Source organism: Chelonia mydas, chromosome 19, assembly GCF_015237465.2.
Source record: "Chelonia mydas isolate rCheMyd1 chromosome 19, rCheMyd1.pri.v2, whole genome shotgun sequence".
NCBI classification, from domain to species: Eukaryota; Metazoa; Chordata; order Testudines; family Cheloniidae; genus Chelonia; species Chelonia mydas.
This window is the reverse complement of record NC_051259.2, coordinates 10718107-10745583: the sequence shown is the minus strand read 5'-3', so window position 1 is coordinate 10745583 and position 27477 is coordinate 10718107. Positions and strand designations below refer to the sequence as shown.

At 54.7% G+C, this 27477-nt stretch overlaps 2 protein-coding genes across 3 annotated transcripts in view; both read left to right on the top strand.

Moving 5' to 3' along the window:
- Positions 1–401: 401 nt before the first annotated feature.
- LOC102934346 (methyltransferase-like protein 24) lies at positions 402–16211 on the top strand. Its single transcript, XM_007064862.4, has 5 exons — positions 402–711; positions 9998–10096; positions 10883–11025; positions 12974–13205; positions 14291–16211. The coding sequence occupies exons 1-5, from the start codon at positions 457–459 to the stop codon at positions 14606–14608; spliced, it is 1047 nt and encodes a 348-aa protein (XP_007064924.2). The 5' UTR covers positions 402–456; the 3' UTR covers positions 14609–16211.
- Positions 16212–26873: 10662 nt separating this feature from the next.
- The window catches only part of WASF2 (WASP family member 2), a 40072-nt gene continuing 39468 nt past the window's right edge, over positions 26874–27477 (top strand). Inside the window, exon 1 of one of the 2 annotated variants that reach the window (XM_037881516.2) lies at positions 26874–27027. The gene's annotated coding sequence lies outside the window, so the exon portion shown is untranslated. The remainder of the gene's footprint in view (positions 27028–27477) is intronic. The other variant, XM_037881517.2, reaches the window with a different exon arrangement.

Genomic DNA, 27477 nt, shown 5'->3' with positions numbered 1-27477 from the left:
GGGTTTGGGCACCTGGCACGGACAGGGCAGGGGGCAGGGGAGGGTTTGGGCACATGGCACAGACAGGGCAGGGGGCAGGGGCAGGTTTGGGCACCTGGCACGAACAGGGCAGGGGCAGGGGAGGGTTTGGGCACCTGGCACGGACAGGGCAGGGGCAGGGGAGGGTTTGGGCACCTGGCACGGACAGGGCAGGGGGCAGGGGCGGGTTTGGGCCCAGCGCGGCGGGCAGGGGAAGTTTGGGCAGAGTCCGAGCAGGCTCCGTCCGGGTCCAGCGGCCCCACTGAGCGCCTGGCCCCGAGCTCGCCGCGGGAGGGAGGGTCGCGGCGGGGCCTGGGAGCCCGAGCCCAGGAATGCAGCCGCCGGGCGGGGAGCGGGGGCTGCGCGGCCCCTCCCCGGCCGCCCCTCCTCCGGGGCCGGTCCCGGCCGGGGCTGCAGGTGGAGGAGCCGGCGGGAGCCATGGGAGGCGGCTCGGCGCTGCGGCTGCTGCTGCTCGGCTGCGGGGTGCTGAGCCTGGGGCAGATCCTGCTGCGCTCCGGCCGCCCGGGGGACGCGCCGGGGCCCTTCACCATCATCACCATCCGCGGGGGGCCCGCCCCGGGCAGCGCCGCCACCCGCCACGAGGGGACGGCAGCCCCGGCTGGGGGGCCCGGCGGGCGCAGCCCGGGCTCCCTGCAGCGCTACCAGGACGAGAACGAGAACCTCGGCCCGCCCGTAAGGAACCGGAGCCCCCTGCCCCGCTTCTCCTGCGCTCTGCCCCGCAGCCCCTCTCCGGGGCGCCCGGCTCCCTCCCCAGGCGCTGAACTCCAGACTAGCCACCCCCTGGCTTCCCTCCCCTCTGCCTCCCTCTCTGGCTTTTCTTTCCTGCTCTCCCTTCCTTCCCTGGCTCTCAAAGAGCCTTCCTCCTCCTTGCCCTGACTCCCTTCCCCGCCCCTGCGCACTCTGCACTGGACCCCCCCGAGCAGGTGGGGGAGGGAGAGGGAGAAAGACGGTCTGGTTTTGGGGTGGGGGTGGGGGTTGCGCTTGCCCCCACTAAATCTCCTTCTCTTCTCTCCCTTTGCTTGCTGCTTCTGAGGAACGGGATTCAGAGCGAGACTCAGGCCGAAGGGGCACGTAAGGAACCCGGGGGAGTGGGTGCATTTACTGTCTGGAAGGGCCCAAGCCAAAAGGAGGCAGAGGGCGATGAACGGCCAGCCCCAGGGTGGAGGTTAGTCCAGGGCTGGGCATTGCTGCAGTGACCCTATGGGCTGGCAGCTTGTGCTCCTGGTTAATGAGCAGCGGTGAGATTAACCAGCCCAGCCTGGATTCCATAGGCCAGTGATCTACTTCTTCTACTGGCATCTCCCCGGGGGTCCCTGCCCCTCTGTATTATGGCGTTTTTTTCTATTCAGGAGGTGGGTTTGGAATTGCATTAACATGGGGCCTGAGTCTGCAGCCCCGTTCTCGTGCAAAGATGGGTTTGCATGCTCGTCCTGAGCCTCCTTGCGTAAAAGTGCTACTCGGTTCAGTAAGGTTTGCTGGATGGGGGCCAGGGTGGAGCCTTGCCCATGTGCTGAAATCTTGGCTGGCATTGCAGCAGGCAGGAGCGAACCTCCAGGGTAGAGAGACGTGTTCCGTGCTGTTTCAGTTGCCTTCTTGAGGGGTGTCTGTGAATTGTCCTGGTTTGTTGCGATGCCTCTGTCTGCTGAGATTAGGAGCTTTGCTTCCTATTGTAACGGGCAGAGTTTCTTTATAATGAGGCTTGTCAGGTTTGCTGCAGGGATTCTGGCTGCGGGGTGAGTAGAGCCAGAGGGGGGACTGCAGGTTTTCTAACTTTTCTATTCCCTTGGGAACAAAGAAGGAATTTGCCTCCCCCCGCCCCGCCCTGCCACTTCTCCAGGAATCCCATCCCCTCCACCCTCGAGTGAGCAGCCCGATCCATTTACAGCATGGAAGGCTGAGAAAAGTTACAGACGCCCACAAATTGCCTACAAGGAGAGAAGGGCTCTGAAAGAGTTCCCGCGGGTTCATTCGGGTGGAAATTCATGGGATCACTGCAGGGAGGGCAGAATTGAAGCAAGACAGCAGTCCTGACGCATCCCCCTTCCCTCTAGTCCACGCACCGACCTGCATGCATGTCCACACCCGTGCGATCTCACAGTCACGCATTGCAGCTCTGTTACTCACATCCAGGAACCCTCTCCCGGAGACCCAGCCCGGGCTGTTGCACACAGGACAGGCATGTGCTGTCACAATCCCCTGTTGAAGAGAGTGAGGAAGCACGGTGATTACACACACGCAGACACAGCCTCGATCAATCAGTCCCCTATTAAGGGCCCCTGGGCAGCCAGTCTTGTTACACATGGGGCCCCCCCGTTAAAAGGGCTAGTCGTGGCAGGTATACCCACATCCACGGTCACCGGTGGCAGGGGACCCGGTGGGAGGAGAGGGATGGACAGGGATGTTGCTGCGACTCGCAGGTTGGGGGGAGGCTTTTGGTGTGGGTTTTGCAGCCTCTCCATCTGACTGTTCTCGTCTGCGTCATCCAGACATCTAAAACCACCCGCCGTGTTTGTATCAGTGCAGGCGGAGAGCTTCAGGCTAACTATCCGCGGGTTCAGACTGGTACTGCATCAACGGCAGCAGAGAGGGGACGGATGGGTTTCCGCTGGTGAAGTGACTGCCTCACCCCACAGCCCCGGCACTAGATGTGATGCCAGTTGAAGGCTTTTATTGAAGATTACTGGTAAACAAAACGAGAGAGATTAAACATAAAACAGCATTAAACTGCATTCGCGCTCCAACTTCAGCATCAGGGAAGGAATTTAGCACGGAGGCTGCTGTGTGCTAAGACACACGGCTGTGCCCAGGTGTTACAACCTGTCTGAACATGCTGTTCTGAGACTTTGCACACCCTGGGTACAGGGGAGTGTGTGATATACACACAAATCCACAGTCACGTAGGACTTCGCAGCTGGCTCTGAGCCACACCTGGGCAACTCAGTACTCTGCAGCGGCAGTGGGGTTAGAGCTCAACTCCTCCTGCCCCTCTGTTCGACACTGGTGAGGCCTCCTCTGGAGTACTGTGTCCAGTTTTCGGCCCCGCACTACAAGAAGGATGTGGAAAAATTGGAAAGAGTCCAGCGGAGGGCAACAAAAATGATTAGGGGACTGGAACACATGGCTCATGAGGAGAGGCTGAGGGAACTGGGATTGTTTAGTCTGCGGAAGAGAAGAATGAGGGGGGATTTGATAGCTGCTTTCAACTACCTGAAAGGGGGTTCCAAAGAGGATGGATCTAGACTATTCTCAGTGGTAGCAGATGACAGAACGAGGAGTAATGGTCTCAAGTTGCAGTGGGAGAGATTTAGGTTGGATATTAGGAAAAACTTTTTCACTAGGAGGGTGGTGAAACACTGGAATGCGTTACCTAGGGAGGTGGTGGAATCTCCTTCCTTGGAAGTTTTTAAGATCAGGCTTGACAAAGCCCTGGCTGGGATGATTTAATTGGGGATTGGTCCTGCTTTGAGCAGGGGGTTGGAGTAGATGACCTCCTGAGGTCCCTTCCAACCCTGATAGTCTATGATTCTATGAAAGCCCACTATGACTGGTTCCAAAGGAGAATCTTCATTAGTTGTTACCAGTATAGAGTCTATGACACTGTTGTGTGTTTCTAATTTCAGCCAGAAGAGGGCAGTGAGGTACAAACATGGTAGCCAGTTATTATGTGTAATCCCAATAGATGCTGGCTGAGATTTTCAAAGCTGCCTTGGCAATCTGGCCACCCGATTCTCATTAAAATTACTGGTTTTGGAAATCACAGCCATTACTCCTACCTAGCATCCTTTATACTTGGTAACTTCAGTCACTTGGCATGTTAATCACAAGCTGAAGAGAAAAGGAAGGTGTTGTGCCAGATCAGACCTGTGATCCACCAGATCTGGCACCTTGATTCAACAGCAGATGTGGCCTGAAAGGTTTCGAGATTTCCCTTGGGCAGGCAACTTCTCACTGATTTCACTGGGAGCGTTGCCTGAGTGAGGTCAGATAGGAAGTTAGCGACGGACTTCAGGATCTGCCCTTTCTCCAGAGCTTTCCAGCTGCGGATCAAAATTCCCTGTGCCAATAATTCCCCTCACAGCCTGGAGAATTCCTATTCCTGTTTTATGGATGGGGAAACTGAGGCATGGGGGGGGAAATGCCTCGTCCAGCTTGTCAGTAGCAGAGCTGGGCATAGACTGAATCTCCTGACAGCCAGACCTCTGCTTGTAGCCGTGACAGCATCCGGCCCCTGTTACTAGCCATAAAGCTGTCCTCCTTGTGCACCCCCCGCTGAAGACTTTGACTCTGTCACCCCCTGTGGCAACGCTTCCTGTGGGCTGAATGTCTGTTGCTAGCGGAAGCCTTTCCCTTTGTTTGTTTTTAAATCTCCCGGCCAGAATGGCTTTCCGGCGAGATTTTCAGAGAGGAGGAAGCGTCCCGGTGTCTGGGAGGGAGTTTCTGAGAGATGGTGCGATGCCGTGACCTCTCCTGAGCCTTCTGACTGACAGGCACGGGGCCAGACGCACATGGGGTGCGTGTGCCTCTGTCAATTAAATGGGAACAGCATCCGGTTCTTCCAAACCTTGTGCCGTGCACAGCTCCCTTCCCACGTTGCACAGGTGAGACTTCTCCCTGCAGCGGCAACGCCAAACCTCCCCTGCTTTTCCCAGGGAGGGTCACCCTTCCCCAGCAGTACACGCTTCTCACTCACGGAGTGCCACACCCAGGAGCAAGAGAGCACTTTTCTAGGGCCCCTTTAACCCTTGGCCTCAGGACGGGAGGCTGGCAGCCAGCCCTCCCAGCTCTGATGTGGGGGGAGGGGGTTAGGAGGTACATGCTTCCCTGGTAGAAACTGGACTAAGGCCCAGCAAACTCATCTCACGTACCAGCGAAGAGGACGGTGACATTCACTCACTACTGCCCTTGGCTGGAATTGAACCAGCAACTTTGGTCGCCTGTCACTGTTCCCCTGAGCCATGTAAGCCCCTTCCTGCTCCGACTTTGACTGTATATTAAGCAATCACAGCCTGGTGCCTTTTGAACTAATGGGGGCTGAATTTACAAAGCCCTGCCTAGCAAGAGTGCTGTGCAAAACACGCATGCATCCTCTGCCTGCGTGTGCACCCTGGGCATCTGGTTTGCAAGAGCAAGTGAGCGTGTGCGCTAAGGTGGTGGTGGAGGGAAGGGCGGGTTGCCTTTGGCACACTACTCATCCTTTGTGTGGGGCTTCAGAAACGTGGCCCTCGCTGTCGTGTTTTGAGCCTGTGGGGGAGGGAAACCAAAAGCCGACACAGCTGGGGGCAGCTTTCAAAGGTCTCCACTCTCCAGTAATTTTGAAAGCTGTTTTGGAGGCCGGAGGAGCTGAGATCAGCAAAGCACGGGGAAAGGAGAGCTAGAGAATAAAAGCGAAGGTTGATTTATGTAGGGGGTAGGGGTGGTATTTACTTGCTGTGTGTGTGCGCTCATGTATGTACGTACACAGCAACTGCCTAAAACAAAATCCAGGCACCAGAACGGATAGGGAGGGAGGGATGGATGGAAGAAGTCAGGACACCTGGGTTCTATTCCTGGCTTTAGGCGGGAGTGTGATTTAGAGATTCAAGTAGGGGGACTGGTGGGAGTCAGGGTTCCTGAGCTTTGGTCCTGGCTCTGGGAGGGAGTATGATCGAGTGAGGAGAGCAGGGACTGGTATGCTGTTCTTCTTGGTTCTGGGGTGGACGGGACCCAAAGGGGGCTTTGAATCAGGGCTTGTGGGTTCTTTTCCCAGCTCGGCAGCTGGTTGCGTGTAGTAGGGGGGCCTTGGCCACTGCAGTGGAGGTTCTGCTTGTGTTGCTGAGAGGTGGCTGCTGCCAGGCTCTCGGCTGTCCCTCCCGCTGAACGCTTTGCTGCCCGAATGCCACGCAGCCTGCCTCGCCAGCAGAAGCCTGCGAGATCCGGGAGCGGGTAGACGAAAGAGACATGTCAATGGGCAGTCAGGGCCCAGTCCCAGAGCTGGTAAATATCACCCCGGCTCTGATTCCAGGCAGCCTGGGCAGGGCCTAGCCCGAGGTAGAAGGGGGCCCCGAACAACCGGAAGAATGCGTGGGTGACGGAGGGGCTGCGGGGTGAGTGGGGAGAGGGGGCCGCGGTGAATCCTCCGAGAGGGGAGGGCAAAGCTCTTCAGCTGGGGGGCACAATGTAACCCCAGGCATTCGTTCATTTTCCGTGGGCCCAGATTGTCTGAGTTATCAGCGGTGGCAGAAGCTCTGCTCTTCCTGTCTCTGTGCGGAATGCAGGCTCCGAGGGGAAGGGATTAAGGGGATTATATTATTATTTGTTATCGCGGAGGGGGGAGAAAAAAGAAGAAACCTCCACCACTGGGAATTCAGCCGAATCAGCGTGGAGATTAGCCTCGCGCCCCTCCTGCCCCCCCTCCAGTTCATTTGGCAGCCTGGGCCGGCTCCAGCAGGCAGCGGGGGCTGTCCAGCCTCCAGCGCCCTCCTTCTGGCTGGGAGGGAGAGGTTCCAGCGGGCGTGTTGGGTCCCCACTCGCCCTCGCATCTCCTGCTCTTCCATCCCACATGCGGCTGATCTTGGCTGGGCCCAGCCCCTTTGTGTCTAGGATAATTCAGAGGAGATATTAGCACCCACGGCCCCCTCCCCTCCCGATAGGGGACCCGTGTCCCATCCTGCCCCTCATGCCTGGGAACCGCATGGGACGCAGGGAGCTCGCCCGCTTCAGCTGAGTCCTGAAGGAGCTGCGGTTCCAGGCCAGATCGCTGCTGCTGCTCCCCACCCCACCCCCCCGATGAGTGCCCCCACCCCCCACCTCTCCTCTGCTCCCGCCCCGATCAGCCCCCAGCAGTACCCCCACCCTCCACCTCTCCTCTGCTCCCGCCCCTGATCAGCCCCCAGCAGTGCCCCCACCCCCCACCTCTCCTCTGCTCCTGCCCCGATCAGCCCCCAGCAGTGCCCCCACCCTCCACCTCTTCTCTGCTCCTGCCCCGATCAGTCCCCAGCAGTGTCCCCACCCCCCACCTCTCCTCTGCTCCTGCCCCGATCAGCCCCCAGCAGTGCCCCCACCCCCCACCTCTTCTCTGCTCCCGCCCCGATCAGCCCCCAGCAGTGTCCCCACCCCCCACCTCTTCTCTGCTCCCGCCCCGATCAGCCCCCAGCAGTGCCCCCACCCCCACCTCTCCTCCCGCCCCGATCAGCCCCCAGCAGTACCCCCACCCCCCACCTCTCCTCTGCTCCCGCCCTGATCAGCCCCCAGCAGTGCCCCCACCCCACCTCCGCTACCTCCCCCCATCAACCCCCAGCAGTGCCCCCACCCCACCTCCGCTACCTCCCCCCATCAGCCCCACCAGTGCCCCCACCCCACCTCCGCTACCTCCCCCCATCAACTGCCAGCAGTTCCCCCACCCCACCTCCGCTACCTCCCCCCATCAGCCCCACCAGTGCCCCTCACCTCTCCACTCTCTTACCCCGGAGCATTCCACCTCTCCTCCACCACCCCCACCAATACCCACATCTCTCTTCCAGCCCCTCCCCACCAGTACCCCACCCCCTGCGCCCCACACCTTGCCACCCCCACCTCACACCTCCTTACCATCACCAGCCCCTCACCACCACTCCCCCATGCCTCTCCATTCATTCCACACCTCCCCAGTTCCCACCTCCCTCGCCATGCCCCCAGGACGGATGCGGGTAGGGTCTGCAGATTGGTACCACCCCTGAACATTGGGGAACATGTGGGTGATGGCAGCTCCGGGAGGGGGGGACCATGGGCTAGGCTGGGGTAAAGGTTTAGCTAGGACACATATGTGCTGGTCCAGTGTCCCCTGTGCCTCATGACAGTGCAGGAGGGGTTTGGCACGCCCTGGATTTCAAGGTACCTGTGCAAGCCCTGGGAGGCCTGGCTGTCCAGCTCTGGTGTTGTGTAGCTGCATAGGGAGCAGGCAATGAAAACCCAGCGGTGGGCTCTGAGGGTGGGGAGGATGCCGGCCCGCGTGGGAGGCGGGACAGGGAGGCGGTTGGCATGAAGACCAGCTTTTCGTTTTATAAAGCCCTGACCTGCCGAGGTTCCACCACTTCATTCCCCCGCCCGCCCCCCATCCCGTGCTCTGATCCTGCTGCCGGAACGGGGCCGGCAGGGAGCTGGATCGGCTGACCCTACCTGTGCAGAGGGAGGCTGAGCCAACCTGTGAGCTGGATGGAGCTTGCCTGGGATGTGGGGCCCCAGGTGGTCATTAGTTTGCTTATGCTTCAGGCTGGCTCTGGCCATAATTAACGACCTGCCAGTCCAGGAGCAGCAGCAGGAGGCTCTGGGCTGTTTGCAGGCCTATTGCTGATCTCACTGATAAGGCAGAGCAGATACAGAGCCCTTCTCCTGCAGTAGCTGACTTTCCCTTTGTACTCAAAGCCTCCTGCCTGTGCAAAGGGGCCTTTGTCTCCCACGTTGCCCCTTCTCCACCCATGCTGGAAGGGAGAGAGCTTCTGTTTCCTTCTCCGGGACCACAGTACTGGGAACTGTCCGTGGAGTGTCTCGTGCAGGAGACAGCATTCCCTAGGAGTCAGAACACAGGGTCATGAGCTGGGACTACTGGGGTCTATGCGGGGATCTGCCACCGACTTGCAAGGTAGCCTTGGGCAAGTTACTCACCCTCTCTGTGCCTCAGTTTCTCCACTTGGAAAATGGGGATAATGCTGCTGGGGTGGGGGTGGGGCTGTGATGGGGGAGCGGGTTGTGAGACATGGTTAAGCAGTATTTGTAAAGAACGTGGCACCCCTCAGGTGAGAGGCACTAGAAATGCAAAGTCTCCTGCGTTAGCTGGTCAGCCCTACAGCCCCATCATTTTGCCACAGCAGCTCTGGGGAGGCAAATCCGACAGGAGCTCACCCATACAGTGGGGGACCCTGGTCAGCTGCAGCAATGCTTCATGACACTCCTCTTCTCTAGTGTGGGTCGGCTAGTGATGGTGGTGGTACTGCTGTTAACCCCACAGCTGAAACTGCAGGGAGAACTGTAGGCAGGCAGAGCACAATTACCTGAGTTGGAATATGGCCAGGACACTGGGCTTAGCGCCCCTGCTTTGTGAAATGTGTCGGAAGAGCTGATAGTGGCTATGAACGATCAGGGCCTCAGCTTCACACCTCAGTCAAAAGAAATTTCCATTCCAGCAGCACAGCGCCGGGCCATTGGGTTCAGGCCTGACGCAGAGGAGAGAGCGCCCCCTAATGGCTTACCTACCCATTGCTCCCTGCCCCCTAGCGCTGTGCTGGGTCACTGGAGCCAGTCTGACTCAAAGGGGAGAGCGCCCCCTAATGGCTTTACCTACCCATTGCGCCCTGCAGCACGGCGCCCCCTAGCATTGTGCTGGGCCATTGGGTTCAGGCCTGACTCAGAGGAGAGAGCGCCCCCTGATGGCTTACCTACCCATTGCTCCCTGCCCCCTAGCACTGCGCTGGGCCACTGGGGCCAGTCTGACGCAAAGGGGAGAGCGCCCCTTAATGGCTTTACCTACCCATTGCTTCCTGCAGCACGGCGCCCCCTAGCATTGTGCTGGGCCACTGGGGCCAGTCTGACGCAAAGGGGAGAGCGCCCCTTAATGGCTTTACCTACCCATTGCTCCCTGCCCCCTAGGACTGCGCTGAGCAGTGGGGTCAGCAGAGACTGAGAGGAGAGGAGCTCTGCGTCACTTACACGTCTCCCTGCAGCACCCTGGCTGTCCTTAGAAGTTTCCCATCCAAGTGCTGCCCAGCCCCGCGTAGCCGATAAAAGCCCAGCCCGGAGCGCTAGCGCGGCAGTAGCGGACGTCCCCTGGGGTGCTGCCGTGCGGAGCCAGCGTTTCTGGGTTATTAAACCCTTCAGTGCCTTGGCTGGTTCCTCCGCCAGGTCAGAATCCTTTTAGACACTCAGGAGCCGAGGCTGGTTCATTTCCCAGCATGCCCCAGCGCTCCCAGCCCTTGACTCACTGTGCGTTTTATTTCCGTGACCTTAGAAAACCCATCAGGAGGTGGCCCTGCAGCCCTGGGCTGGGGGCAGCCAGTCCCTCCGAAGCGAAGCCGAGCGATTCCTTACGTACATCAGCACCCCCCAGGTAGGTCACTCACCACGCCAGCCCCCGGTTACACAACATGGCCCAGAGGCGGGAATAAAAGCTCCGGCGGGCACTCCACCTGGGAAAGAGCCTGGATTCCAGCTGGATAAGACTCTAGCCTGGAGAGGCAGTGACCTGCATTTGGGGTTCTGCCTCTCCCCCGATTACTCCCCCTCCCCCCCCACCCTCCGGTGGCTGCTCCGCTCTTTCCTCTTCTGCCCTCATTTCTGGCACCCGCCTCTCACATATCAGAGAGGAGTGGCCCGGTGGCTTGCAGACAGGCAGCATCTGTGGGGTGGGGGAGAAAAAATCCCAATCCCCGACCAGTGTTGTAGAAAGCTCCCTGGGGCCTGTGGGGGAGACGAGGCAGCCCTGCAGAGTCCCCTCCCTTGAGGGCCATGATGGCATGGGGAGGTCTCTAGATAGCACAGAGGTAGGCTAGGAAGGAGGCCCAGGGCAGGGGGAAAGGGGACATTCTTATGGGGCCATTAGGGTTCGGGGCATTGGTGCAGCTGGGCTGGAGGATCCTGAGCTGAAGTGAGCTCTCCTGGAGAGGGATGGTGCTGGCTTGTTGGCATAGACACGAAGAGCAGGTACGGTGGGGGAGGAGAACTGCCTCTGTACACGGCTGATGAGAACTGGCCACCACTGGGCTCAGGCAGGGGATGGCTGCTGAGGCGTGATGAAAACAGAGCTTCCAAGGACCAAGCACCTCGCAAGCCCCTGGTTATGAACCCAATCCACAACCCAGCTAAAGGGCCGGTTTTGTTCTCCCTTCTCCTTCAGCTGCCCTGCTCCCGAGCTCTGAGCCAGGCTGGTCTCCAGGCTTTCACAGCCGGCACTGCCGGGGCGTGGCGAGTGTGCCTAGATCACATGCCCACTGGGTCGCTGAAGCTGCAGCAGGAGAGGTGCCTGGTTTATACCTTCAGGTGAGCACGGGGCTCCCGTGGGCGGGCACCCCAACTGCGGAGGGACCGAGGCGGGGAGGGCGGCCGAGGAAGGATGGATTCGGGGGGTCGGGACTGATACTTACTTGACAGGAGGGCTGGTCACTGTCTTTTGGATTTTGACTTTTTCAGTAACATTTTTCGTGGAAAATTCAAATTGCATCCAAACAAAACTCTCTGGTTTTTCCAGCCAACACTTTTCAGTGTTTGAAAAATTTCATCCAAGTTCTGAAAAAAACAGTAAGAAATGTTCAGAATGGGGGTTCTCGGGTTTTGGGGGCTCCTTTTTCCAACCAGTTCTGCTCTGTGACCCCATGTCCTTCCATCAGGTATAAATCCTGGGCCCCTTGGGACGGAGGCCTCCTGAGCAAACCGTCAGTCTTCGGGTCTATTTTCTAGACTGTAGTGCTGGTTAAAAGCAATAGTTTTATGAGCCCCTGCCAGCACAGGTCCCTGGCGTCACAGAACAGGGGCAGCAGAGCTGGCAGCCAGGCCAGCTCCCGCTCTACATGCTACCCACCAATGTGTGCACCCCAGCTCTGGATGGACTCTTCTCTAGTGGTGGGAGAGTCATTTGGTCTCGTTGGCCGGCTCAGCCCCAGCCTGGTTCAGACAGCCAACAGAAGGGCTGATTATGGTGGGGATTTTGTGTGTGCTGGAAATTTGCCCATTAGAATTTGCCAGGCCAGGTCAGACCGATGGTCACCTAATCCAGCCTCCCATCTCCAGTAGTGGCCAGAACCAGAGATATCAGAGGAATGTGCAACTCCCACAATACACACCAAGAAGGATCAGCCTCCCATTTCACACAGGCCATCACCCGGCCTGCAGACAGTGACTTTTCAGTTGCTAGTGACATGGGACTGGCCACCAAGAGGTTAATATCACCACGTCCCCTCACCAGTCCTGGGAGCCATCTACTTCCCTGTCTGCGAGTCTGTTCCACGCCCATGAGTCAGCTGCTGCGGTGAACACCATCCCCTCTCGGGTACATTCTGGCTGCCTGAGTCATGACTAGCCACAGTGACTGGAGCCAGCACCGAGCCCCGAAGGCCTGTGTGAAACTCCTGGCCTCTAACAAGGCTTCACTCTTGTACTTGTTCAGCTCGGACTGGTTGCAGGTGCAGATGGGGAAGAAGCTGCTCTTCATCCATGTGCATCCGGGCAGCTCTGACCAGTGACTGCTGCTGACTTGGAGATTCCAGGCCTGCTGGGATCCCGTTTGAGCTGGTCGCTGAGCCTGCGGGCTCTAGAGCAGAGGTTCGGCACCAGCCGCACACAGAACAGTGCCAGGGTGCCCTCCTGTCATGATAGTTGGTGCTCTGGGCTTCCCTTCCCTCCCTTAACTGGGCCCGGGTGCTCTGATATAACCTTCTTTTTCCTTTCTCTTGCTCTCCAGTCTGCCCCAATGCTTGGGCTGTAAACCTGGGGCTCAGAGCAGCCAAAACTCCAAGGCAGGTTAAAGATGCAACACTGGACAGAGGCCGGGGGGTGGTATGTGCAGTGGGCACTGACTGGTGCAGCTAAGAACTTAAGTTTGCTAAACTGGTACCGTTGCTGGGAACCAGTTCTGGAAAAGGGTTCACACCGATACGTGCAGACCAGGGCTGAAGCTGCAGAATGTCCATAAGATCTGATGTCTCCAGCGAATCCCTTTGCTTCTTCAGCTATGTCCCCCTGGCAGTCCCTTTAGCTGCCCTATTGGCAGTGGTGTGGGCAGTGACAGGTTGCATCTGAAAAGCAATACGAAGGGTAAAGAAAACACGCCTGCTTTGAACCTCAGCTGAAGGCTGAACCAAGGCAGCCAGGGTGCCTTTGCCTCAGTTTGCATAACATTACCCATCCTGCTTTGCCTTGCACCCGCATATTCTGCCGGTCAGCCTAACTTTGCAGAGCCTGAAAGTGCCTCTCTCCCTTTCTTCGTTTGTAGCACGGTCAAAAGGGGCTTTGAGTTCAGCCAGCGAATGAGTGAAATGCAGTGCCAGGTGCACAGTTTTGGCCTGACCCCCTACAAGCAGACCGACCTCTGGCAGAAAGGACAGGTGCAGCACCATGCACTGTGGCTGGACTGGCACGAGCGACGCCCAGTCACCTCCTCACAGAGACGGAGGAGCCGTGCCAAGAGGCTAAATCAGATCATGGAGGACTTCGGCCACAAGAAGGTAATGGCATTGGATAGCATCATCCCCCACATCGCCATCCATCCGTTAGATGTCAAAGACAGAGAAGCCTTATTGGATTGTCTAATCCAGTGAGTCTCAAAGAGTGCTCCATGGCTAAAATCCAGTTCCCTCTTTGCCTCTCAGGCCGCTAGTTCACGTCTTCCTTGGTGTAAATTCAACCTCAAACCAAGCTGAGGAAGACACCAAAAGTGGAAGGGCAGTGAATATGCGAGAGGACAGAACTGATGTGCAAGGTGACCTGAAGAAGTTAGAGCTAGAATTTTCAAAGGTGCCTAAGAATCAGGCGCCCAACTCCCATTGGATTTTAATGGGGTTTGGGAACCCAGCTCCTTTGAAAATTCCATCCCAGAGCAATAGGGTTGCTTCTGTGGATTTCAGTGGAAGTTAGGAGCCTAAATATCTTTGTGGATCTGGGCCTTTGTTCCCAATAAATGCCCCGGCCTGATCCCAGAGAGCAGAAATCCACAGCATAGAGATGAAATAGGGGGATGTAACCAAAAAGCCCACCCCTGCCACATTTAGCTGATTTTACTTCCATCTCATCCTCTTGCTACCCATGGGCGTTCCTGGGCTTTCTGGCTGCCATCGGGAAAGCGAAGGGTCCAGTTGGGAGGCTGTGATGGGAGGTGCCCACGAGTAGAACTTGCTTTCAAGGGCCATGTAAAGCAGGCTGAGTCCCTCTGGTCTAATCCGTCCCTCGGCCAGTCCCCAGCTGGAGGGCATCTCCGCTATTGCTAACAGAACAACTGCACACTGGCGCTGACCAAAGCTTTTCCATTGACTTCAATAGACTTTGGATCAGGCTGCAAACGTCAATGGACGCCTCCCCTTTTTCGGGCCTGCTGACTCCTCGGCTCTCAGAAACAGCCTGAAACAAGGATGTTGGCAGGGCTTGGCTCAGAGCAGTAGGGCTTATTTCTTCACCACTCCCAGGCGTGTCCAGATGTCTCATTTTCAGACGTCTCTTGGCCAGCCCCAGCCTAGTCCCCTCCCGTGACGGCACCGGTCCCTGGGCAGTGCTGACTAGAGGAGCTGAGTTTGCCTGTTCTTTCTCTCCGGGGTAGATCGACGTGTTGGAGGCAGACTTGGCCAGTGCCGAGTGGAAGATTTTGGAGAGTATCCTCGTGGATGGCACCGTGGCCGTAGTGCACCAGCTGATCCTCACCGTCCACCTCCATTGGCCCGGCTTTGAGGTCAGTGGGAGCGAGGCAGCCGTGGTGCGGTACTGGTACAGCCTGCTGAAGGCACTAGAGGCCAGAGGCTTTCGGCTGTTCCATAGCTTCAAGGACCTGCAGAAGCCGCAGCTCTTCCTGCACAAAGAACTCTTCAATGCCAGCAGCTCCTACACCCTGAGCTGGGTCAACACATCCTGGATGTACTGAAAGGGGGCACAACAATTTGTGAGGATGGGGCTGGGTATTTTCAAACCTGGCTCCTGGCCGAGCTCGGAATGGGTGTGCTTGTTAGGTCCCAGCTGGCCACAACACACCCCGGGTGGAATCTGTATTTCTGCTGCATCCCAGGGATGGATGATGCAGCCAAAGGGGTTCTGAAGATGAACCCAGGACGCGCTAACAGAGGTCCAAGGCCTGTGACTCTGGCAGCAAAGGCTACTCAGATGGATGCTTCAACGGGGACTAAAAACCAGTTTGAGACTCAAAGGTGCCAAGCTTCCAAATCCCTTGTCCCACAAGACCATCTAACCACTGCTCTGGCCTTGAGCACACGCAAACGCCTGAGTGTCCAGCTCACGTCCTTCCTGGTGAAGCAAGGAGCGTGCCGGGCACCCAGACCTGGCAGTGCAGGCAATAAGAAGCTGAGCTGATGCCTCGTGGGAGAAGGTACAGCAGTGCTTCTGGCTGCTATTTGTGTTGGCCCCCCGCTTCCAAAAGCCACTGAAATGGCCACAGCAGACCTGGGAAGGAAGGGAGATGAATTGCCAGTGCTCTGTTGTTGGGGGAGCCATTCTAGCCTGGATGCATCAACAAGTGCGTTTGCCAAATGGAAGCGAGAGGCAGGGAATCTGCAACTGTTGCAGGGACCGGTCGGCCTGGTGCTGTTAAGATCATCTGGGATTTTCAGAGGAGGCTAAAGGAGGTCGGTGCCCTGTTCACACTCGGATTCAGTTAGACCTGGGCACCTAACTCCTGTTGGCGCCTCTCAGACTTCCAGCCAACGTCTATATTTAATGACGCAGAAACGTTCCACAAAGACTCATCTGGTCCTGTGAGCACTGCTGCACCCACATGCCGTCTACAAAGTGGGCTGGAGATCCCATGAGAGCTGGCTCTCTCTTGTGACAGCAACTCCTACGACTTGGGTTAGGCTGTCCTGACGACATGCCCGTCTCATTTTATTTCAGCAAATCTATTTCTGTCCAGAACCAGGGAGTGCAAATTTGTAAATGATTTTTAAAAACACGGGGGGTGGGGGAGGAAGGCTATTCACATTTTTGGACTTGTCAAAGTAAAGTTCAGCTTCGAATTTTGGGCGAAGGTTTGGGTCCGTTTGCATCCAGTTATTTTGCTGCATCCCTCCCAAGGCTCTGACCACTAGCACCGAATGGTGCTATAAAATGTCATTAGAGCTGGTTCTGCTCGCATTCTTTCGTGGTGGACAACACTATTTTCTTTAGTCTTTTATTTACACTTTATTGCTCTTGGTTTTTTTGCAACTGCAAACTCTGCTGGAGTGCGCAAAACCGTTTAGATCTCGGCTGGCTGCAGAGATACGCCTAATCATAGTCATTATCTGGTAGCAGGTAATGGGCATCTTTCCCATGTTAATTGCAGAACAGAATAGATGAGAGCAGGGCACTTCTGGGAAGGGAGCATGCTCCTGGCCCCCCTTGCGGTTGGAACTCACTGCATTTGTCCCAGGAAGTTGTGTACAGCAGAGTTCCTGCTTTGTGCTCTGACTTTCCTGCTGCCGTAGCAGGCCCCCCAGGTCACTCAGTCATGTCGGTATTAAATACATGAGGATTTTTTTTGGTATGTGTGACTATAACTTCAGGAAACCCAGGCGTCTGGGTCACCCTAACCTCTCGGGATGCTTGGCTGATTTCATTGGCACCGACCCCGAAATCTGCTGTTAAATAATCAAGCCCGGGTGACCCTCGGGGCTGGATGATTGCGTGTGTCAGCTGCAGTAAGGAGGAGGGAAGGACATCCACCAGAGAGCCATGAACTGCACAAATTTTGCCCTGCCTAGCAATGTAGAACCCTGCCAAGGACACCATTGTACTCTATGGACAGAGACCCTTATCACTGCTGTGATACAAAAAAACCCTTCAATATGTTTTCTTGGCGAGTCTGTGGAGAATAAGATGATCTCTTCATCTGTTAAACTATTGTGAGGCTCCACCATAACTAGCACTAACCCCCCGCCCCCTCCTCCCCACAATCACACAGGCAGGGCCGCGTTCTGCTTGCTTCTCTATTAGCAATGCAAACAGGGGCACCTTCCTCCCCAGTCTCAGAAGCAAATTGTCCTGCAGGAAAGAGACAGGTTTTCCTGCAGTGGGCAAGTTCCCATTTCCTCCGGGTGTGCGGGAGAGGGTGTTGGGAGGAAGGGTGGTGTCTGTTCCCAGATACCATTAACTAGTGAGCAAAGGTTGCTGTGTCTCCATGGAGACAAGACAGCAAGCGAGACAGTGTGTGTGTGGATCTAAGGTTAGAGCTGATTAGTAAATGTCACCGTGTTCCTGTAACTGCCCTCCACCAGCACTGGCTCGGGTCCCTGTTGGGAGAAAAACCACAGCCAGCCGTGTGGCGGGGGGGGGAGAAGGGCTGCTCCTGCTCCTCCATTCCAAAGCTAAGCGCTTAAGAATTAAAGAGAAAACTTGCTGACACCTTAACTGTGAGGTTGTTATTGCTCCTCCGTACTCTTAGGTGTTAAGACCAGGTCAGGTCTTAAGACCCAGGGATCTTCATGGATTTCGTCTGAACCTCGGGGCTCTTTTGATTCAATGGAAGCACCAGCTGGTTCGCACCCATACTCTTACAGGAATGGGGTGGAATGACTTGTTGACATTCAGAGGGCCTGCTCCTTTGGTTTGGGCACTGGGATGTTGCCAGAACCTCCCTCCCTTCCTGCTCATTCTATAACGTAATAACAACACTCTACCCTTCTAAGATATTTAGGCTCTTAACTTCCATTCAGTGGAAGTCAGGAGCCTAAATACCTGTGAGGATGTGAGACTCAGTGCTGGAATAAACTCCAGGTCCTCTTGGTTGCCAGGGCCAAGACTTAATCATGAGCCGATCCTTCCTCCTGACAAGTATCACTGAGTATCCTGCAAGAATCAGCCCCTAGGCTTAGCCCATTTTAAAGACTGAACAATGTTAATTGTCTGAGAGGGCTCCCAGTGACACTAGCAGGCTCCTTATAAATATGCCCTGCAACTTAGAACAAGAAACAGAAGCAGAATCCTCCCAGACACACTGCACAGGTGAACCCCCCAAATCCAAGCACTCTAAGCCTTGTTCTTTGTAGTGTTTCCTATCCACCCCAAACCCACAGAGTGCTGAACCGCTGCTCTTTCTTCACGGACAAGGTCAACCTACTCGTTGCCTGGGGTTACTTGACACTGTCACCATATCCCTTCAGTTTTGTTCCAGGTTAGCACTGTGACTTGGAACTTTTTCTCCTGCCCTCTACGCTTTGCCAGGAGCATTACTAAATTCACTGATGCAAGCATCAGCCAGCATGTAAGAGAGGCGTGAACCCATGAGATCATTATTTGCAGAACCAAACCACAGTTGCAAGGTATCTTGGCTCTGAGCTCAGCAGTGTGGGTTCACGCCTTGTGTCGGGTTCCTTTCACAGTGTGGGGCAGAGACCGTGTCTTACTCTGTTCTGTACAGTTCAATCATGTAGTCAGTGCTTCACAAAGGGCAGTTTGATGGTGCAGTGAGTTAATGCATAGCATTCTCTTTCCAAGACCTGAGTTAGGTCACAAGGGATGATGTGTCCTGGTTTCATCCAAGCTCCGTTAGTCCAAGGATCTCAATGGACAGAAGACACCATTTGGACAAGCGTCTCCTAGTCCCCTTCAATGGTTCACAATGACATTAGCAGACACAACACACTGGTTTAATGTAGCATGATAGCCTGTGCTCAGGAAGGGTCAAGGCGTGGGATAAAAAGGGCCCTACGAGTCAGTCTGAGGCTCATCCATAGGACAGTATGTTATGGAAAAGCCTGTAATACACCTTCCCAGGGCATTGGCTGGCGTTCTGCGCCTCTTATAGGAGCATTAGATTCTCCCATTGTAAAAAAAGACGGCACAAGCAAAATAGCTGAAAAGATGCCTAGCCACAGCTACGGCCGGCGTAGGACTGTTCTTCTGGTCACTTTGGCCGTCTGTATGGCAGTTGAGCTGGAGAATCATTTACATTCAGAAAATACAGGAAGGCAACCGGCAGGCGACCACATCTCTTCCAGAGAAACAGGTGTCAGGGGGTATCAGTCACTTTTGTTTTGGATATTGCAGTTCAGCAGATATTATTCAGGGGTTATAAACAGAGAGTCTCTCACACAGCCGAGCAATAAAGGTTGCAGGGCAGATACTGATCACAGGGTTCCCTTGGGACTGTGACAGCTATCAATGGAGGCAAATCCTCTTCAAGGGAACGGCTGACTGGCCGCATAGAAAACCTGGAGGTGATAACCCTCCAAAGCCTTCCTATAGGAGATGTGGCCCAGGTCCATGCCTTAGAGCTGTGCAAGCTTGTTACCACAGGAGAGAGGCGGAGGGGTGTTGGCAAGGGGTGGAGCGTGCCTACTGATTTCAAGGGTGGTTTCTCCAGGAGAAGAGTGTAGCTGTTTGAACAGGTCAAAGAGGGAAGACGGGGCGGAGCCAGGTTGCCAGGGTTGAATATTTAAAGGCATAGGGAAGTGGGATACGTGCAGGCCCAGGCGTGCTAGCGATGGGTGTCAGGCGACGCCGGTGCAGCGTTCTGTAGCAGGTGCTGATGGCGACAGGTGAGATCTTGAGTGATGAGAAGGCTTGCCCCGGTTGCTGCAGCATTCAGCCACTGTTGGCCTTTGCTGCTGATGGCTTGTCTTCCCAAGGTGCTGCGCACTAGGAGGGGAGGAATTGACAGGAGCGGCGAGAAATGCATAGAAATATTAATGTATCTGTAGGGGGGTGGCTACCCCGCTCCTAAAATAGAAGGGGTTAAAAGCAGCCCTGGAGAGGGCTGGGGCTGGCTGATTGGGGAAGCAGCCGCAGCTGGGCCATGCCCCAATCAGGCCCCCAGCTGGCCTGTATAAAAAGGCTGTGAGCCAGGGGCCCCAGGAGTTTCTCTCCAGGCTGGGTGAGAGCAGGGCCTGCCTGACAGGGTACTGAGGGTGGTGCAGTGCTGGGGAAGGAGCAGGCTGAGCAGCGTACTCCAGGCTGGCAACTCCCCAGGCTGTAAGGCCTGGTCCAAGGCCCACAGAGGTACTGGGAGGCAGAGGAAGGCAACAGGTTTGAACCCCCTTGCCTATGATGAGTGGCCTTTACACTACAGTCTGCCCCAGGGAGTGGGGGCTTGGTGATGACTGGCAGTAGCCCAGACTGAGGCAAGGTGGGGATAGTGGGTTTGGGGTCCCCCAGGAAGGGGAGACCCAGAGGCAGAGTGTGGGGGTGCTGCCAGGGGGCAGAACCCAGAGAAAGGGGAACTGGGGTCTGTGAGGGACAGGGGGGCCAGAGCTGTGCGGATCACCGGCTTGCAGAGGGTGCTCTGTGCTGGAAAGAGCTAATTCCCCAATGACCAGCAGGAGGTGCTGCAGGGGTGAGTCTGCTCCTTTACAGTATCATACATGTCCTATGTGCCATGGGCCCATATAGAGATGTGGGGGGGAACAACAGGGCACATTCTCTCTCCTGCTACATACCCTTTGTACTGCTCATACAGTGCAAAGGGACTGAAGACTGGCTGCATCCCCCTTGCTTGGTATGCGGGAGTCCCAAGTGGGTGCAGCGCCAGCACAGTCAGCTCCCGTGCTATCCTCCCTGCAGGGGCAAGGAAGAGCATGTAGGAACAGGGAGGGAGGAGTGGCTGGACCATGATGCACTCCCGCTATTCTGAACTAGTGGATGGTTTCTTGCCAAGCTAGCTCTAGTTAGAGCAACCTGGGGAGTGCTGTATCCTGCACCAGGGTCAACAGAGAATCCGGAAATGCACCCAGTTTGCAAAGCATAATCCCTGTGAACCAGAAAATCTGGCCCAAGGATGGTGCTTGCGCTCCGGAAGGACTGTATTGATGTCAGCATGTTGTACTATCAACAACATTTTGCAACTGATACAAATCAGCACCAAAGCAACACAACTGAAAAAAACACTCAGGAAGCTAGAGGATAGCACTTAGTGATTTGTTAACTGTAGTTTATTTTAACATCTGATTACTTTATTAACTTTGAATGGCTGGACATGCGTGTCTTATTCAGTATTAATTGGGTGCATCTGTCCATTACTTCTTCCAGCTAGCTGTGTATTTTAGGTGTGAACCTTGAGTCTATAAGGAGTCAGTGAAGAAAATAAAATTGTATGCCAGGAAAAAAATTGTAATAAGTGAATGGGTAGAAGAGTTAAGTGCCATACTATGGTGCATCTATTGTGTATATTTTAAATTCTGATTCAACTATCCACACCTGCAGTTTGTGATGTGGATGGAAGCTGTTGGTTCCTGTTTCTTCTCTTTCCTTTGAGAATGCCATTTCTGGCCAGAGAAGGGGATATCCATGTTTCAAGTAGCAGTGCACATCTTCACGCACTGTTACTGCCTCCTTCATATACTGCGTCATCACTAGAGCCCAAAGTGCTTTGCCAATGCCATCAGTATCACTGTACCCATTTTACAGGTGGGGGGGGGGGCGGAGGTACAGGGAGAAGCAGTGACGTGCTCAAGGCCTCCCAGCAGGCCAGTGGCAGCATGGGAGTAGAATCTCAGGCCTCCTGCGTCCCAGTCCAGTGGTTCCTCCACTCAGACCCCGATTCTTCAATGACTTATGCCCATTGGCTCTACTGGGACTGCTCACATGTGAAAAGATGACCATGCATAAGTCTTTGCAGGGTTGGGGCCCGTGAACACATCTGCTTCTGTAAGGCTTACAGCTTGCTTATGTTGTCTACTTCCCTTCAGTTCTTATATTGGTAACACCATCCTGGCCACTAACAAGAAGGGTTTCTTCAGGTATGTTGGCAAGAAGAAAGCCAAGGAAAGTGTGGGCCCCTTACTGAATGAGGGAGGCAACCTAGTGACAGAGGATGTGGAAAAAGCTAATGTACTCAATGCTTTTTTTGCCTGTCTTCACGAACAAGGTCAGCTCCCAGACTGATGCGCTGGGCATCACAGCATGGGGAGTAGGTGGCCAGCCCTCTGTGGAGAAAGAGGTGGTTAGGGACTATTTAGAAAAGCTGGACATGCACAAGTCCATTGGGCCGGACGCGTTGCATCCGAGACTGCTAAAGGAATTGGCGGCTGTGATTGCAGAGCCATTGGCCATTATCTTTGAAAACTCGTGGCGAACGGGGGAAGTCCCGGATGACTGGAAAAAGGCTAATGTAGTGCCCATCTTTAAAAAAGGGAAGAAGGAGGATCCTGGGAACTACAGGCCAGTCAGCCTCACCTCAGTCCCCGGAAAAATCATGGAGCAGGTCCTCAAGGAATCAATCCTGAAGCACTTACACAAGAGGAAAGTGATCAGGACCAGTCAGCATGGATTCACCAAGGAAAGGTCATGCCTGACTAATCTAATCGCCTTCTATGATATTACTGGTTCTGTGGATGAAGGGAAAGCAGTGGATGTATTGTTTCTTGACTTTAGCAAAGCTTTTGACACAGTCTCCCACAGTATTCTTGTCAGCAAGTTAAAGAAGTATGGGCTGGATGAAGGCACTATAAGGTGGGTAGAAAGTTGGCTAGATTGTCGGGCTCAACGGGTAATGATCAATGGCTCCATGTCTAGTTGGCAGCCGGTATCAAGTGGAGTGCCCCAAGGGTCGGTCCTGGGGCCGGTTTTGTTCAATATCTTCATAAATGATCTGGAGGATGGTGTGGATTGCACTCTCTGCAAATTTGCGGATGATACTAAACTAGGAGGAGTGGTAGATACGCTGGAGGGCACGGATAGGATACAGAGGGACCTAGACAAATTGGAGGATTGGGCCAAAAGAAATCTGATGAGGTTCAATAAGGATAAGTGCAGGGTCCTGCACTTAGGACAGAAGAACCCAATGCACCGCTACAGTCTAGGGACCGAATGGCTCGGCAGCAGTTCTGCGGAAAAGGACCTAGGGGTGACAGTGGACGAGAAGCTGGATATGAGTCAACAGTGTGCCCTTGTTGCCAAGAAAGCCAATGGCATTTTGGGATGTATACGTAGGGGCATAGCCAGCAGATCGAGGGATGTGATCGTTCCCCTCTATTTGACATTGGTGAGGCCTCATCTGGAGTACTGTCTAGTTTTGGGCCCCGCACTACAAGAAGGATGTGGATAAATTGGAGAGAGTCCAGCGGAGGGCAACAAAAATGATTAGAGGTCTGGAACACATGACTTATGAGGAGAGGCTGAGGGAACTGGGATTGTTTAGTCTGCAGAAGAGAAGAATGAGGGGGGATTTGATAGCTGCTTTCAACTACCTAAGAGGTGGTTCCAAAGAGGATGGTTCTAGACTATTCTCAGTGGTAGAAGAGGACAGGACAAGGAGTAATGGTCTCAAGTTGCAGTGGGGGAGGTTTAGGTTGGATATTAGGAAAAACTTTTTCACTAGGAGGGTGGTGAAACACTGGAATGCGTTACCTAGGGAGGTGGTAGAATCTCTTTCCTTAGAAGTTTTTAAGGTCAGGCTTGACAAAGCCCTGGCTGGGATGATTTAATTGGGGATTGGTCCTGCTTTGAGCAGGGGGTTGGACTAGATGACCTCCTGAGGTCCCTTCCAACCCTGATATTCTATGATTCACTATGGATGTAGAAGCTCTTTACACCAACATTCCACACAAAGATGGACTACAAGCCGTCAAGAACACTATCCCCGATAATGTCACAGCTAACCTGGTGGCTGAACTTTGTGACTTTGTCCTTACCCATAACTATTTTACATTTGGGGACAATGTATACCTTCAAATCAGCGACACTGCTATGGGGTACCCGCATGGCCCCACAGTATGCCAACATTTTTATGGCTGACTTAGGGGACGAGAGCTGAGGAAGCGTTGTTCTAACGCCCCTACTCTACTTGCGCTATATTGATGACATCTTCATCATCTGGACCCATGGAAAAGAAGCCCTTGAGGAATTCCACCATGATTTCAACAATTTCCATCCCACCATCAACCTCAGCCTGGTCCAGTCCACACAAGAGATCCACTTCCTGGACACTACAGTGCTAATAAACGATGGTCACATAAACACCACCCTATACCGGAAACCTACTGACCACTATTCCTACCTACGTGCCTCCAGCTTTCACCCTGACCACATCACATGATCCATTGTCTACAGCCAAGCTCTGCGATACAACTGCATTTGCTCCAAGCCCTCAGACAGAGACAAACACCTACAAGATCTCTATCAAGCATTCTTACAACTACAATACCCACCTGCGGAAGTGAAGAAACAGATTGATAGAGCCAGAAGAGTTCCCAGAAGTCACCTACTACAGGACAGGCCTAACAAAGAAAATAACAGAATGCCACTAGCCGTCACCTTCAGCCCCCAACTAAAACCCCTCCAACGCATTATTAAGGATCTACAACCTATCCTGAAGGATGACCCAACACACTCACAAATCTTGGGAGACAAGCCAGTCCTTGCCTACAGACAGCCCCCCAACCTGAAGCAAATACTCACCAGCAACCACATACCACACAACAGAACCACTAACCCAGGAACCTATCCTTGCAACAAAGCCCGTTGCCAACTGTGCCCACATATCTATTCAGGGGACACCATCACAAGGCCTAATCACATCAGCCACACTATCAGAAGCTCGTTCACCTGCACATCCACCAATGTGATATATGCCATCATGTGCCAGCAATGCCCCTCTGCCATGTACATTGGTCAAACTGGACAGTCTCTACGTAAAAGAATAAATGGACACAAATCAGATGTCAAGAATTATAACATTATAAACCAGTCGGAGAACACTTCAATCTCTCTGGTCACGCGATTACAGACATGAAAGTTGTGATATTACAACAAAAAAACTTCAAATCCAGACTCCAGCGAGAGACTGTTGAATTGGAATTCATTTGCAAATTGGATACAATTAACTTAGGTTACCTTGCATAATGATTTAGCCACTCCCAGTCTCTGTTCAAGCCTATTTCCCCTTGTTTTTTCCTACCCCCCCCCCCCCCCCCCCCCCCAACATTCTTGTTAAACCCTGGATTTGTGCTGGAAATGGCCCACCTTGATTATCATACACATTGTAAGGAGAGTGGTCACTTTAGAAAAGCTATTACCAGCAGGAGAGTAGGGTGGGGGGAGGTATTTTTTCATGCTTTGTGTGTATAAAAAGATCTTCTACACTTCCCACAGTATGCATCCCATGAAGCGAGCTGTAGCTCACGAAAGCTTATGCTCAAATAAATTGGTTAGTCTCTAAGGTGCCACAAGTCCTCCTTTTCTTTTTGCGAATACAGACTAACATGGCTGTTACTCTGAAACCTGTCATTTTACTGTATAAATTGTCTTTTCCCAACTCACATTTTATAATCAGGTGATTCATTTAGTTCTTTCCAGGGGATGCCAAACTGGACTATGCTGCCTCTGCTACTAGCGGAATATTACAAATGAATTCCTGGACCTTACTGGGGAGAGAAAATCTCCCGACACCAATGAAACAGAAACTGCTAGAAGCCGAGACTAAGCTCCCAATCCTGCTATCAGATGCACACAGACAGACCTCTGTGCCTGCAAGCAAATTGGCTTGAAGTCAAAGTGGCTTCATCCACATGGATCAGCCTGCAGGACCAGGGCCAAAAGCTGGACTAGATCAAATATATCTAGTTTCTTTGCACAGTCCAAATATCACAGGATTTGGGTCTGTCGAGCTAGGATCTCCAAAAAGGGTTTAACAAAAAGTCTTGCCTTGCACCCCAAAAAGAAATGCCACTAATGAAGCATTGAGACAGCTCCCCAAACACCTGGTTGCTGTGGATGTAGCATGCCACCTGAATACAAGATGTCGTTTAAAAAAGGGCTTCCTTCCCTCTACAAAATATTTCTACTTCCTGACATTTTTTCTGTTTAGTAGCAACACAACCTAAACTCTCTAACAACATATCCCTGCTCTTCCACAGTACAGTTGGAGCAAGCTCCCTGGGGGTGTGGGGTGGAGGGGAAGGGCAATGGAGGAGGCAGATGGCCACCAAACTAAAGCTGTCACCTCCTTCCCAGCCTTCCCCATGACTACAAAATCCTGCGGGCTCCTCTCTGTTTGCCATGGCCTGCCCCATCTTCACCAGGCCTCCTCCTTTATGGCATTCCCTGCATTCCCCCTTCCACCAGGGTCCCCTCTAATTCTTGCAACTCCTTCCCTGCTTCCCCCACACTCCCTGGAGGGCCATCTCCATTTGTGCCAGAGGTGAGCTCCTTTCCCTCTCTTGTATAGCCACCCCTATTACCACCACGTCTGTCTTCTCCTAAAAACCCTCTTTAGCTCCCACAGGTCCTCCTCCATTCTTTGGTGGGCCTGCCCCCCCACCCCCTCAACGCTTCCTGCTTCCTCACCATCTATTGTAGGGCCACCTCCTGATCCATCATCTCTGCCAGCCCCTTCCCCATTGCTACTTCTGCCCAGGATCTCCAGATCGCGACAGTCTCCCTTGCCCTCCCCATCTCCGACTGGGCCCTATCTCAGCCCAGGCCATCGCTTTCTCCAGCTGCAGGGCCCTCACCAGGCTGTGGGCAAAAAGGAGGCTCCCCCGCAGGACTGCAGCCATTCCCAGCCTTTGCTATCCTCTGTCTGTCTCTGTCCCTGTCCCGCCCCTCCATCGGTGGTGTAGTGTGAAAAAATGAAGTGGGTAAACTAACCTAACCTAAGCTCCCTATTCCCCCAGTGAGACGTGGCCTCAGTTTACCCACTGCTACACTACTGCCCACCCTTGCCACCCCTCCCTCCTCTGCCCTCTCCCACCCCTCTGCAAGTTCCTGCCCCCTACTGGAATCTCCTCCTTCCCTCCCCCCTTTTCTGTTTCTCAGATGGGCCAGTCATGCTGATGTGCACACACACCCCCGCTTCCACAAGTGGAACCTTCCTCGGAGGGCATCACACCATAGAGAAGAAGGGCAAAGACCAAGTGCAGTCATAGGAGGAGGAGTCCAGGAAGGGGCGGGGCAAGCGTTTCGGAAAATAATCAGGAAGCACAATCTTTTCCGACTGCTCTTAATCACCGTGAAATATCTTTAAAGTATCGTATTAATTCAAAACATTTGATTGACCTCCAGGAAATCTTGTTCAGTTTAATCCAATGGTGTGTGTCGTCCCCCCCCAGCGCTCATATGGCACGTTCCACCTTGTTGACTCTCTTTGTGGGGCTTGCTTGGGTGGGGTCCTCGTGCTGCGCTGGGAGCGTACGCAAGTTGCGTAGCAAGTTTGACGGGCGCGGCCGGGAAGCCAATCAGCTGCCGAAGGGCCGAGGTGGGGAGCCAATTGGGCCGCGGACCGGCGGCCGGGGAGGCGGGGCGAGTTTCAGTCCGGGCAGGGAGGGGGAGTTGTGGAATGGCGGACGGGCGGTAGGGGCTGCCCGCCCCGGTGGTGGTGAGTGGAGGGAGCCGGCGGAGAAAGCGAGGCCGCCTAGCGGGGTGAGTGAGCGGGCGCGTCGGCAGCGGCGACCATCTCCCGCGCTGGCCCTTTTGCCCGAGGGCAGCAGCCAGGCCCCTGCCAGATACGGAGCCGCGCGGGTGGGGCGGGTCCTGCTTCCTGCCACATAGTGAGCCCCGGGTGCCGCTGCCCCGCCGGAGCCTCCCCAGGGCCTTTCCCCCGGCCTGGCCTGGGGTGCGGGCTCGGCCTGCCCGCGGGGAGCGGGGGAGCCTGGCTGCCACCCCCCACCCCGCCTTGGGGTGACACTTCCACAGAGTCTCCCCCATAGCGGCTGCCAAATTCATGGGTACCTGCCCTGGCCCTGTGGGGGGCGCCCCTGTGCTGGGGGGGGGTGTATGGGGGGTGCCCAGCTACCAAGCTTTTAAGGGGCTTTGCTGTCTTCCCCTGTAACCGGAGGCGGGCAGAGAGCGGAAGACCCCCTGAAGCCCATT

Coding starts and splice junctions, on each gene's coding strand:
- LOC102934346 (XM_007064862.4), top strand. CDS start 457: ATGGGAGGCGGCTCGGCGCTGCGGCTGCTGCTGCTCGGCTGCGGGGTG. Junction 712..9,997: donor ACGAGAACCTCGGCCCGCCC/GTAAGGAACCGG, acceptor CCGTGACCTTAG/AAAACCCATCAGGAGGTGGC. Junction 10,097..10,882: donor CGTACATCAGCACCCCCCAG/GTAGGTCACTCA, acceptor CTTCTCCTTCAG/CTGCCCTGCTCCCGAGCTCT.